General features: G+C 45.2%; 1 protein-coding gene across 3 annotated transcripts in view; it reads right to left on the bottom strand.

Moving 5' to 3' along the window:
• Positions 1-10,933, bottom strand: part of STX1A (syntaxin 1A) — a 206,861-nt gene extending 195,928 nt beyond the window's left edge. Inside the window, exon 1 of one of the 3 annotated variants that reach the window (XM_089657314.1) lies at positions 10,563-10,933. In XM_089657314.1, coding sequence (XP_089513440.1) covers positions 10,563-10,592 — 30 coding nt within the window. In that variant the 5' untranslated portion in view covers positions 10,593-10,933. The remainder of the gene's footprint in view (positions 1-10,562) is intronic. The other 2 variants (XM_089657322.1, XM_089657306.1) reach the window with 2 other exon arrangements.
• Between the last annotated feature and the right edge of the window lie 2,867 nt (positions 10,934-13,800).

Raw genomic sequence — 13,800 nt, 5'->3', positions numbered from 1 at the left:
CCGTTATGAGATAATCACTTAGCCTGTCAGTGGTCATAAAATTATTGCCAATACTGTTCACCTAAAATTGCTAGCTGCCTGGCAGAGCCAGGATCAAGTCAGAGCCCTTGATTTGAATGCTTTCAGTCAGTGTTTCAGATGGAAAAGTGGACACTAGGTTTGATTACAGCCAGGCAGATAGCATTTTCAGAGGGAGCTGCCAGCCAGCTTCTCTTAGCACAGCTCTGATTTGAAGCAACAGATCGAAGGTCATTTCCTCATGTTCCTGGGCATTAGCTTTCATTTTCTTTACCTACACTAGACAGATGACTACTAGTGTGTAGTTACTTGGTATGGCAACCATTCCATCTCCCCTTGATACAGTATTTATAAAAAAAAAACCCACCTGGGAAGGTCAGTCGGCCATCAAATACACTTAGTTAGCGGAAGAAAGGAAGTATTTCTGCTGCAGCCAATCACACTTTAGATGTCATTCATCCAACACACACACAAAAAAAAAAAAATTACAGCTGGAATCTGATTGGTTCTCCGTCCTGTATCACATGTAGTCAGCTTTGTATCACATGTATGAGCCTAAAGTGATTGTCACTGCAACAGCCCATGCAAATAAATGACAGACAGGGCACACCGCAATTTAATTAGCAGCCTGTACCACTTTGCTGGTCACGTGTGAGAGAAGCTGTGTAGCCCTTCTCCAGTGTATTCTGGAAGAGTAATTAAAATATCTTACAATGAATCTTACATGACAGTTCCAATAATAATGGGACCCTACTGCATAATATCAAACATAACAACAGGCCGGCTATACCTAAGCATTGTCATTCAAACCCGAGTCAGCTAGGCTGAGGGTATTAAAGACTGCAAGGTCTACAAAGAATATGCTGTGCATGCAAATCTCTATGGCTTAATTGGCACACAGAGCGAGTGGGAGCGTGTTTATTAACTGCTGCATGTAGGCACCAGGCATTGTTTTATTAAATGTCGGGGTTGATACACCAGCAAACGCTGCTTATGGCTGTGTGGACCATAAGGAGGTGCGTTCGCCAGAGCAAGCAGAAGTTGTAGACACGATGGGAAAAAAAGGGCCGTAAAAAGCAGCAGACGATACATCCAGCACTGTATTTACTGTCACATAGGCTGTGCTGGGTAATCACTGAAACATGCATGCAAACACTGTGCTGTCATTTCACAGGGGGGCGTCTATATGCACTGTGCAGATGGCATTGTGTGATGAGGAACATATAGATGAGAGTATGCAGATTGTCTTATTAAGGGATTAGAACTAATGCTTGGGCTTCTAAATTATTTGAGGCTATATCTCTGCTTTGCATCCATAGGCAGGGTTGTGCTGCCATTACTTGTCTTTGCTGGAGGGAGTTATTGAAGTGAACGCCTGGCGTGGTTTGTACATTGAATGCAAGTTTCCATCAGTATGGCGCAAAGCCTAACAAATGCAGGAGTGCATCCTGAACCGCTGGATTTGTAACACCCCTTCCTACTCGATGTTTAAATCGGAGCTCCAGCCACAATATCAAAAAATAAAAGTCAGCAGCTACAATAACTGTATAAAAAAAAAAAAGAAGACACTTACCTGTTCCTCGATCCAGCGGTGTCCTCACCACAGGCAGTTTCACTGGCCATCCTCGCTCTCCGGTGCCGGCATCTTCAGTGTGAGCACCTGGCTGTGACAGTTTGCGGCTTCAGCCCACTGCGCATGCGCAAGTAGCGCTGTGCTTTCTGAATAGACCCATACTATTTTAGGACCTGTCAAGTATCTCAGGAGACTACAGTGAGGGAAGACAACTTCTGCTCCCAATCACCTAGGTCACGGGTGTCAAACTGGCGGCCCTCCAGCTGTTGCCAAACTACAAGTCCCATGAGTCACTGCAAGATTGACAGTTACAAGCATGACTCCCAAAGGCAGAGGCATGATGGGACTTGAGGTTTCACAACAGCTGGAGGGCCGCCAGTTTGACACCCCTGACCTAGGTGATCACAGCAGAAGTGGGAGTGGGTACCTGCCAAAATCGGGTACCCACTCACAACCCCGCTCCCCAAAGGTGCCAATCAGGGAGCGTGGGACGAGGCCTTAAAGCGGAACTTCCCCTTTTGGGTAGAGCTCCGCTTTAAGAGGGTGTTAGGCAGGCTGGACCATGGCTTTTGGAGAAAGTTGTCTACTGAACTAAGGCAATTACAACAGGGTATAGTAAACACACACATACACACTGGCCCTCCTCTCTGGATGGGCACAACTCAAAGCCATTTATTTAGTATACAGAAAGCAACATGCATTTAATTAAAGCCCAACTCCAGGCAAAAATTAATTTTCACCTGTTGCCACTGATGTAATACATATGTGCAGCAGCAAAAGAGTTGGTTTCTTACGCAGACACGCTGCAAATATGTGTTACTGGGTAGTTGATGTTACTGTGCTGACAGTGTGTTTTTCAAATTAAAATAATATACATGTTGTGTTCACCTGCTGGTATTGCACAGAGCAGCCCTAAACCTACTTTTCTGGGGTTCCCCGTATGTGCGGGGTGCCCCCATAGCAAGCCGCTTGCTATGGGTGGACAAAAAAATCTGGTTGATCATGCTGTTCTCTATCCCTCCCTCCTGTCCATGTCCCCACTGCAGCTGGGGATTCTCTGTTGGCAGCTAGTGCACGTTCAGTTTTCAATGTGTTTCTATGCTGAGCATTTCCTCCTTGATCACATCTGAGCAGCCCAAGTGATTATAGAGTCACACATATGGGCGTATATACCATGGTAAATGACAGCCCACTCCCTCCCTCCCTCCTCCTCCTCCTTCATGCCCACTAAATAGCTAAACACAATGGGGGTAGGATATTACATGTTGATTGATAGAGGCTTTACCTCCCTGTTATTCTAACCCATACACAGAACAGAAACAGTATGGAGGGGTGTGAAACAGCCTGTGATTGCCAGAGTCCACTCATACCATGTTATTGCCAAAATGATATACAGATTAGATTTCAAATATATATTTGTATTACAATTCAAAACAGTTTTTTGATATTAATTATCTTTACTCTCTATTCCAAAGGCTGTGTTTTTTTATTTTTGAACATACGACTAGCAGCAGAGGACTAGAAGCTCCTCATGCCCGTTTCCCTGCAGACAGGCTGGGAAAGAGCTGGGCCACGTGACAGCTGTATATTGATAAAAAAAAAAAGGTACCTAAATGTGTTTATTAAAAAATGTGTGTTTAGTATAACTTTAAGCCTTTAAAACCACTTTAAAGACAGCTCTCTGTCCCCACTAATGATCAGGAAATCCTCGCTCTTCTCCCTCCTGTTTCTGCAGCGCTTCCAGGATGGATCAGTGGGATTCTGATTGGTCAGCACTGGCACAGAGAATCATTCCGATCCTTCCTAGAAGCCCTGCCACAAGAAGGGGGAGAAGAGTGGGTACTGACAGCTCACCAACAATAGAGGAAAATACAGCAGGAAGCACAGACCACGAAGTAGGGGTGGGGAAAGAAGAGGGTATCCGGTGTTCACTTTTTCTGAAGAGGACAAGTAACCCTTTAAAGTGCCTGTAAACCTCAGCAATGAACTGGTCTGCTAAATATACAATATAATAAAATAATAAGTGCAAAAAAATGTTGACTTTGCCAGCAGATCTGGCAGGATCACCAGGTGAAAATAAAGGGAAAAAAAAGGTTTGTTCTTGGGTTTAGCGATAATACACTAAATATAGTCCAGGCATGTTTGTGGCACTGTGAGCTTACAGGACAGCATTTACACTATATTGCCAAAAGTATTGGGACACCCCTCCAAATCACTGGATTCAGGTGTTCCAATCACCTCCATGGCCATAGTGTATAAAATTAAGCACCTAGGCATGCAGACTGCTTCTACAAACATTTGTGAAAGAATGGGTCGCTCTCAGGAGCTCAGTGAATTCAAGCGTGGTACCGTGATAGGTTGCCACCTGTGCAATAAGTCTGTCTGTGACATTTCCTTGCTACTAAATATTCCACCGTCAATTGTTAGTGGTATTAGAACAAAGTGGAAGCAACTGAGAACAACAGCAACTCAGCCACGGGGTCAGTGCATGGTGGAGTGCACAGACGTCGCCACCTGTCTGCAGAGTCAATAGCTAAAGACCTCCAAACTTTGTGTGGCCTTCAGATTAGCACAACAACAGTGCGTAGAGAGCTTCATGGAATGGCTTTCCATGGACAAGCAGCTGCAGCCAAGCCTTACATCACCAGGTACAATGCAAAGCGTTGGATGCAGTGGTGTAAAGCACGCCGCCACTGGACTCTAGTGCAGTGGAGACGTGTTCTCTGGAGTGACCAATCACGGTTCTCTCTCTGGCAATCCGATGGATGAGTCTGGGTTTGGCAGTTGCCAGGAGAAGGATACTGCATTGTGCCAAATGTAAAGTTTAGTGGAGGGGGGATTATGGTGTGGGGTTGTTTTTCAGGGGTTGGGCTTGGCCCCTTAGTTCCAGTGAAGGGAACTCTTAAGATGTCAGAATACCAAGACTTTTTGGATCATTTCATGCTCCAAGCTTTGAGGGAACAGTTTGGGGATGGCTCCTCCCTGTTCCAACATGACTGCGCACCAATGCACAAAGCAAGGTCCATAAAGACATGGATGAGTGAGTTTGGGGTGGAGGAACTTGACTGGCCTGCACAGAGTCCTGACCTCAACCTGATAGAACACCTTTGGGATGAATTAGAGCGAAGACTTCTCATCCAACATCAGTGCCTGACCTCACAAATGCACTTCTGGAAGAATGGTCAAACATTGCCATAGACACACTCCTAAACCTTGTGGACAGCCTTCCCAGAAGAGTTGAAGCTGTTATAGCTGCAAAGGGTGGGCCAACTCAATATTGAACCCTACAGACTAAGACTGGGATGCCATTAAAGTTCATGTGCGTGTAAAGGCACGCGTCCCAATACTTTTGGCAATATAGTGTACATGTACAGCTCACATAGCACACATTGAAACTAACAAAGCAGAGTTCCAATACTAGCCAGCTACAATCACTAAGCGGCCAAACAAAGCAAATGCTCTGCTTGAATATTCAACATAGTAACCAGATTTCCATGCACCAACGACAAATTAATGAAAGTTGAATAATAGCCAGTCACTACGGATTTCTGTTTTTTGCATATTCAGTATTGATTTAGTTAATAACTCCAGCATTAGGGTTCATACAGATGTATGTGGTTTTGGTTGGTGATAAATTCAATTACACATATCGGGAAGCAGAATGATTGGTGCAGTACCTCTAACACAAAAACGTGATTGGCTTGTGCTATCTTGCATTTCGTCAGATGCACCCTACTTTATTTTCACGCAAGCACTTTAATCAATAGGTTTTACAATGAAGCCTCAGGTTAAATGCATCTTAACCACATTATCATCAACATCTCACCTGTCGTTGCTGGAGTAGTGGAACAAACCATTACATATTCAGGAAAAAAAAGGAACCAATCATGCACAGAATACAGTAATGTATATACGGGAAGATACTTAAATACACCTGGACACACATTAATGAACGGCAAATATATCTGAACGCATAATGCAAGTGCATCTGAAAGCCATACATATCTGTGACTGCAAAGAGCTCTTAACATTGTGAACTAACTCTATTATTACCCTGAATAGAAACAGAAAGCTATATTAAATAGAAACCTACTCTAATCTATTGTCTGCGAAGGTTTTCATTTATCCAGGTCACAGTACATCTAGCAGTAGTCACATTCAGCTGGCCTGGTTCTGTAAAGCTGAAGACAATTTGTATATTCCTGAACTAGTTTCAGGGTATACACCCCAAAACGACTGCCAACGGTTCTGTGAAGGTTCTCATTTATCCTAGCCATGGTATATTTAGTAGTTCATTCAACTGGACTTGTTCTGTAATGGTTTGAGGTGTATACTCAAACAGGTGCAGACATCTATGAAACATCTTCAACATTACAAAACAAGTGCAGATGAATGTGACTAATACTAGATATAGCATGGTCTAGATAAATGGGAACCCTCATATTCATACTGGCCATTATGTTCGGGTGTACATTCTGAAACTGGTGGTAGAACCTACTAAATATCTTCAATATTACAGAACAAGTCCAGCTGGATTTGACTACAAAAAACTAGATATACCATGACCTGGATAAATGAGAACCTTCACAGACATTCTGGCCATCATTTTGGGGTGTATATCCTGAAACTGGAGCGAGAACCTACAAAACATCTTCAATATTGCAAAACAAATCCATGACCTGAATAAATATGAACCGCTACAGACATTCTGGCCATCATTTTGGGGTCTATACCCTGAAAATGACATAGGAACCTACGAAACATTTTCCACATTTCAGAACAAGTCCATTTGAATGTAACCAACTACAGTTGCAAGAAAAAGTATGTGAACCCCTTGGGATTACGTGGAGTTTTGCATGAATTGGGCATAAAATGTGCACTGAACGTCATCTAAGTCACAACAATAGAAGAACACAGTCTGCTGAACATAATACTACACAAACATTAGATGTTGCCATGGTTTAATTGCACATAACATGTAAACATTCACAGTGCAGGGAGGAAAAAGTATGTGAACCTTTGGACTTAATATCTGGTTGACCCTCCTTTAGCAGCAATAACCTCAACCAAACATTTCCTGTAGTTGCAGATCAGACCTGCACAACGATCTGGAGTCATTTTGGACCACTCCTCTTCACAAAACTGTTTCAGTGTAGCAATATTCTTGGGATGTCTGGTGTGAATCGCTCTCTTAAGGTCATACCACAGCATTTCAATCGGGTTGAGGTCAGGACTCTGACTGGGCCACTCCAGAAGGCGTATTCTGTGCTGTTGCAGCCATTGTTTTGTTGAATTACTTGTATGCTTTGGGTCATTGTCCTGTTGCATCACCCATCCTCTGCGGAGCTTCAGTTGGCAGACAGATGGTCGTACGTTTTCCTGCAAAATGTCTTGATAAACTCTGGAATTCATTTTCCCATCAATGACAACAATCCGTCCAGGGCCTGAGGCAGCAAAGCAGCCCCAAACCATGATGCTTCCTCCGCCATGTTTTACAGTGGGGATGAGGTTTTGATGTTGGTGTTCTGTGCCTTTTTTTCTCCACACACAGTGTTGTGTGTTCTTCCCAAACAACTCAATCTTGGTTTCATCTGTCCACAGTATATTTTGCCAGTAGTGCTGTGGAACATCCAGGTGCTCTTTTGCAAACTTCAAATGTGCTGCAATATTCTTTTTGGACAGCAATGGCTTCCTCCGTGGTGTCCTCCCATGTACTCCATTCTTGTTTAATGTTTTCCTTATTGTAGATGTGTCAACAAAAATGTTAGCATGTGCCAGAGATTTCTGTAGGTCTTTAGCTGACACTCTGGGATTCTTCTTTACCTCATGCAGCATTCTGCGCTGTGCTCTTGCGTCATTTTTACAGGACGACCACGCCTAGGGAGAGAAGCAACCATGCTAAACTTTCTCCATTTGTAGACAGTCTGTCTTACCGTGGACACATGAACATCAAGGCTTTTGGAGATACTTTTGTAACCCTTTCCAGCTTCATGCAAGTCAACAATTCTTGATTGTAGGTCTTTTGAGAGCTCTTTTCTGCGAGGCATGGTTCACATCAGACAGTGCTTCTTGAAACCAGTAAACCCAAAACAGATGTGTGTTTTTTAAGGGCAGGACAGCTGTCAGCAACACATCCAATATCATCACACTGATTGGAGTCAAGGTTGGCTCACTCCTGGCTCCAATTAGCTCTGGGAGAAGTCATTAAGCTAGGGCCTCACATACTTTTTCCTCCCTGCACTGTGAATGTTTACATGTTATGTGCAATTAAACCATGGCAACATCTAATGTTTGTGTAGTATTATGTTCAGCAGACTGTGTTCTTCTATTGTTGTGACTTAGATGACGTTCAGAGCACATTTTATGCACAATTCATGCAAAACTCCACGTAATCCCAAGGGGTTCACATACTTTTTCTTGCAACTGTACTACTAGCTATACTATGACCTGGATAAATAAGAACCTTCACAGACATTCTAAGAATTATTTTGGGGTGTATACCCAGAAACTAGTACAGGACCCTACAAAATGTCTTCAACATCGCAGATCAGGTCTAGTTAAATATAACTAATACTAGATATACCATGACCTGCATAAATGAGAACCCTCACAGCCATACCGGCCATCATTTTGGGGTGTACATCCTGAAACTGGAGCGAGAACCTACAAAACATCTTCAATATTACAGAACAAGTCCATTATCTGGATAAATAAGAACCTTCACAGACATTCTGGCCATCATTTTGCAGTGTATACTTTGAAACTGGTACAGGAACCTACAAAACATCTTCAACATTACAGAAAAAGTCTATTTGAATGTAACCAACTACTACTAGCTATCCTATGACCTGGATAAATAAGAACCTTCACAGACATTCTAGGAATTATTTTGCGGTGTATACCCTGACACTAGTACAGGACCCTACAAAATTTAACATTCCAGTACAAGTCCAATTGAATGTAACTACTACTTTATGACCATGACCTGGAAAAATTAGACATACTGCTCATCATTTTGGGTTGTATATGCTGAAACTGGTGCAGGAACCTATAAGACGTATTCAATGTTACAGAACAAGTCCAGCTGACTCCTACTAGATATTCCAATTATCCTTTCTCAAGCAAGGTTTTGTGGAAGCCTGGGATTCCTCCAGAGATTGCTAGGGGGTTCATTGAGGAGAAAGCAGTGGCATGTTGATATCCTGCCTACACTGACCACCAATTTATGGGACGAACGTCAACTTTTACTGTTTCTTTTTCCTAAATTCATGATGGTTACAATTAGAACATAAGTGCTGGTTAAAGAGATAAACTATACCCAAGCCCAGCCGTCCCCTCAGTCCCTTGTGGCTGATGAATGGTGCTCAAGGCAAAGTGTTCTCACACTCGTGCAGATGTTCCATAGTAAAATTAAGCTGGCACCCAGTAAATTCATCAAATGAAAAGGCTACATATAGGTCACATCACATGTTTCGGCTGTAACAGCCTTCCTCATAGCACTACTGCTACGAGGAAGGCTGTTACAGACGAAATGCATTAGTGTACTCGTGATGTGACCTATATGTAGCCAAGAAAGACTTTTCATTTGATGGATTTATCGGTTACCAGCTTTTCTCTACTATGGCAGTGCTGGTGGTGGAGTGGGTTAGAAAAAACGAATTCTTGATTTTTTTCTTATTCAAAAACAACTGATCTTGCTAATGTACCAAGAGCTGTATGTACAGTCATTTTTAGTGGGGGGGGGGGGGGGGGGTTCCCTGAGATCTGAAAACTATCTTGAGGGTTCCTCTCTAGAGAAAGGCTGTGCAATCTGTGTACCAATATTGCCATGTACACATATGTACTTATATATATTTGTGTATACAGATGAATGCATGTAGGTTTTTGCACATAAATGTAAAATGTTCTGTGTTTTTTTTCTTCTTACAACTTTGAATGCATTGCTGGATTGCAGATCTTTACGCAGCTGTGTGCACTGTCCCATAGACAACAATGCACCTGTGTTCAGATCCATAAAAAAAGCTAAACTGCTACACCCACATGCAAGAGGCTTTTGGCTATATTCACATGGGCGGAAACATTTTATTTTCTTATTATGCATGTTTTTTTCTAGCACAAAGTTCCTGTTTAATGATCAGTAAATGCAGAAAACTGTTGCTTCTGTTTTTTCTCCCCAATACCTGCATCTGGCGTATGTGTATGGCACATGTATACAGGTGTCCTCAGGTGCAGATTTTTGTCTTTTGGTTTCTGGATCAGATCGCAGTGCATGTTTACGCACCTGTATGAATGTCTCCATTGAAAACAAAGCAATTGCGCTCGGATCCATACCCGCTTGTATATGTGTTTTTTAAGGTTGTGTTGATGAAGCCGAAGGGTCGCCATATCTGTTACAATCTGACACCATAATCAACTTTAGATTTCCCCAAGCTATGTATTATGAGGATCTACCTAGTCTATCCAAATGACTTGTATCGGTCCCTGCATAGTGGATGGTAGCTGTGAAGGAGATTGTACGATCGATGAGTCGCGGTGAGCTCGCTATTCTCCATTCGATGGAGCAGAATTATTCAGGTCACATGTTCCAATCTTCCCAGCAATCACATTTGGCGGTGGTCGAGCTGGGAGACACTTCACGTAATTGGAGTCTAGGGTTTTTTTAAGCAACAGGCATCTGTTCTCCTGTAATGCTGGACTATACAGACCCTGCACTGCCTGGACTGGGGAGGCACCTGCACTGCCAGCACTGTACACAATGGCAGGGTGCCCATCCCATGATGTGCCATGGACAGGTGATCAAGCTGATCACAAGGGGTTAATCAGCCAGCAGGAGGGGGTTAACCCTTCCTCAACCAGACAGCACTGTGACAGCTCACCCGGAAGGGGCTCATCCAGAGCTCTCCATCATCTATTCCATCACCCACCTACCGACCTCCCTGTGCAACAAGTCCAGGCATGGAGCGATACTCACAGCACGGAGCTCCCGGGTGCGATCCTTCATCCTGACCCCCGGGCTGGTGATGAGCTCTTCCCGGAACAAAGACTGACAGCTGCCTCGTCACTGCACCGCACGACTGTCACTGATGAGCGGGCATAGACTGTGCGAGCATCCTACACAGCCCGATCGTCCGATTTCTCCAGCCTCCGATCACAGTCCGGACATAGTCATGAAGTGGAGAGGAGTCACATCAGGTGCATGGTGTCCCCCCCCCAGATCTCTCCTCTCCAGCACAAAGCCGACTCCTCTCCGCAATCACATCCCGTCTGCTGTCCTCCTTGCTGTGCTCTCCCCTCCTGGATCACATCCTCCCCTAGCATCATCCGGGCATTGTGGGAGGGGGGCGGGGCCTACGGGCAGCACTGACACCGCCGGCTCGCCTCTCCTCGGTGACATCGCATGTGTGCGGGACGTGATGGGGATGGGAGCTGTCCGTGGTACCTGGTCACCCACCGACACCGCTCCTTCCCATCCCGAGTACAGTCTGAGCACTGCATGGCTGCCACCACTGACGGGGAGGTCGTACAGAGCTGTGATCACATACACTGACAGGGACTGGCCGATCGCCTGCACTGATCGGGACTACCCCACCAGGGAGTATCTTCTACACCACTGCCTTCCGAACTCAGGTCCTGTGCCTGCTTTTATCCGGCCCTTGTGGTGTTATTCTCCCCAATGACACCAATGTTGGGGCACTGTTCCTTCCACTGACATCAATGATGAGGCACTATTTCTTCCACTGACACCAATGATGGAGCGCTATTCCTCCCACTGACACCAATGATGGGGCACCATTCCTCCCACTGACACCAATGATGAGGCACTATTCCTCTCACTGACACCAATGATGGGGCAATATTCCTTCCACTGACACCAATGATGGGGCAATATTCCTCCCACTGACACCAATGATGAGGCACTATTCCTTCCACTGACACCAATGATGGGGCACTATTCCTTCCACTGACACCAATGATGGGGCGATATTCCTCTCACTGACACAAATGATGAGGCACTATTCCTCTCACTGACACCAATGATGAGGCACTATTCCTCTCACTGACACCAATGATGAGGCACTATTCCTTCCACTGACACCAATGATGGGGCACTATTCCTCCCACTTATACCAATGATGTGGCACTATTCCTCCCACTGACACCAATGATGGGGCACTATTCCTCCCACTGACACCAACAAATGATGAGGCACTATTCCTTCCACTGACACTAATGATGGGGCACTGTTCCTCCCACTGACACCAATGATGGGGCACTATTCCTCCCACTGACACCAATGATGGGGCACTATTCCTCCCACTGACACCGATGATGAGGCACTGTTCCTCCCACTGACACCAATGATGGGGCTCAATTCCTCCCACTGACACCAATGATGGGGCACGATTCCTCCCACTGACACCAATGATGGGGCACTATTCCTCCCACTGACATCAATGATGAGGCACTATTCTTCCCACTGACACCAATGATGAGGCACTATTCCTTCCACTGACACCAATGATGAGGCACTATTCTTCCCACTGACACCAATGATGAGGCACTATTCCTTCCACTGACACCAATGATGGGGTACTATTCCTCCCACTGACACCAACAAATGATGAGGCACTATTCCTTCCACTGACACCAATGATAGGGCACTATTCCCCCTTCCACACTAATGTGGAGGCACTATTCCTTCCACTGACACCAATGATGGGGCACTATTCCGCCACTGATACTAATGATGGGGCACTATTCCCCCAGTGGCACCAATGTTGAGGCACTATTCCTCCCACTGACACCAATGTTGAGGTTCTATTCCTTCCATTCAGATACCAATGATGGGGCACTATTCCTCCCACTGACACCAATGATAGGGCACTATTCCTTCCACTGACACCAATGATGGGGCAATATTCCTCCCACTGACACCAATGATGGGGCAATATTCCTCCCACTGACACCAATGATGAGGCACTATTCCTCTCACTGACACCAATGATGAGGCACTATTCCTTCCACTGACACCAATGATGGGGCACTATTCCTCCCACTTATACCAATGATGTGGCACTATTCCTCCCACTGACACCAATGATGGGGCACTATTCCTCCCACTGACACCAACAAATGATGAGGCACTATTCCTTCCACTGACACTAATGATGGGGCACTGTTCCTCCCACTGACACCAATGATGGGGCACTATTCCTCCCACTGACACCAATGATGGGGCACTATTCCTCCCACTGACACCGATGATGAGGCACTGTTCCTCCCACTGACACCAATGATGGGGCTCAATTCCTCCCACTGACACCAATGATGGGGCACGATTCCTCCCACTGACACCAATGATGGGGCACTATTCCTCCCACTGACATCAATGATGAGGCACTATTCTTCCCACTGACACCAATGATGAGGCACTATTCCTTCCACTGACACCAATGATGAGGCACTATTCTTCCCACTGACACCAATGATGAGGCACTATTCCTTCCACTGACACCAATGATGGGGTACTATTCCTCCCACTGACACCAACAAATGATGAGGCACTATTCCTTCCACTGACACCAATGATGGGGCACTATTCCGCCACTGATACTAATGATGGGGCACTATTCCCCCAGTGGCACCAATGTTGAGGCACTATTCCTCCCACTGACACCAATGTTGAGGTTCTATTCCTTCCATTCAGATACCAATGATGGGGCACTATTCCTCCCACTGACACCAATGATAGGGCACTATTCCTTCCACTGACACCAATGATGGGGCAATATTCCTCCCACTGACACCAATGATGGGGCAATATTCCTCCCACTGACACCAATGATGAGGCACTATTCCTCTCACTGACACCAATGATGAGGCACTATTCCTTCCACTGACACCAATGATGGGGCACTATTCCTCCCACTTATACCAATGATGTGGCACTATTCCTCCCACTGACACCAATGATGGGGCACTATTCCTCCCACTGACACCAACAAATGATGAGGCACTATTCCTTCCACTGACACTAATGATGGGGCACTGTTCCTCCCACTGACACCAATGATGGGGCACTATTCCTCCCACTGACACCAATGATGGGGCACTATTCCTCCCACTGACACCGATGATGAGGCACTGTTCCTCCCACTGACACCAATGATGGGGCTCAATTCCTCCCACTGACACCAATGATGGGGCAC

The sequence above is a fragment of the Staurois parvus genome, unplaced genomic scaffold, assembly GCF_062004578.1.
Source record: "Staurois parvus isolate SC_StPar_1 unplaced genomic scaffold, SC_StPar_1.0 ptg000029l, whole genome shotgun sequence".
Taxonomy (NCBI): domain Eukaryota; kingdom Metazoa; phylum Chordata; class Amphibia; order Anura; family Ranidae; genus Staurois; species Staurois parvus.
Note: the sequence above shows the minus strand (reverse complement) of the source record. Positions and strands in the feature narration are given on the sequence as shown.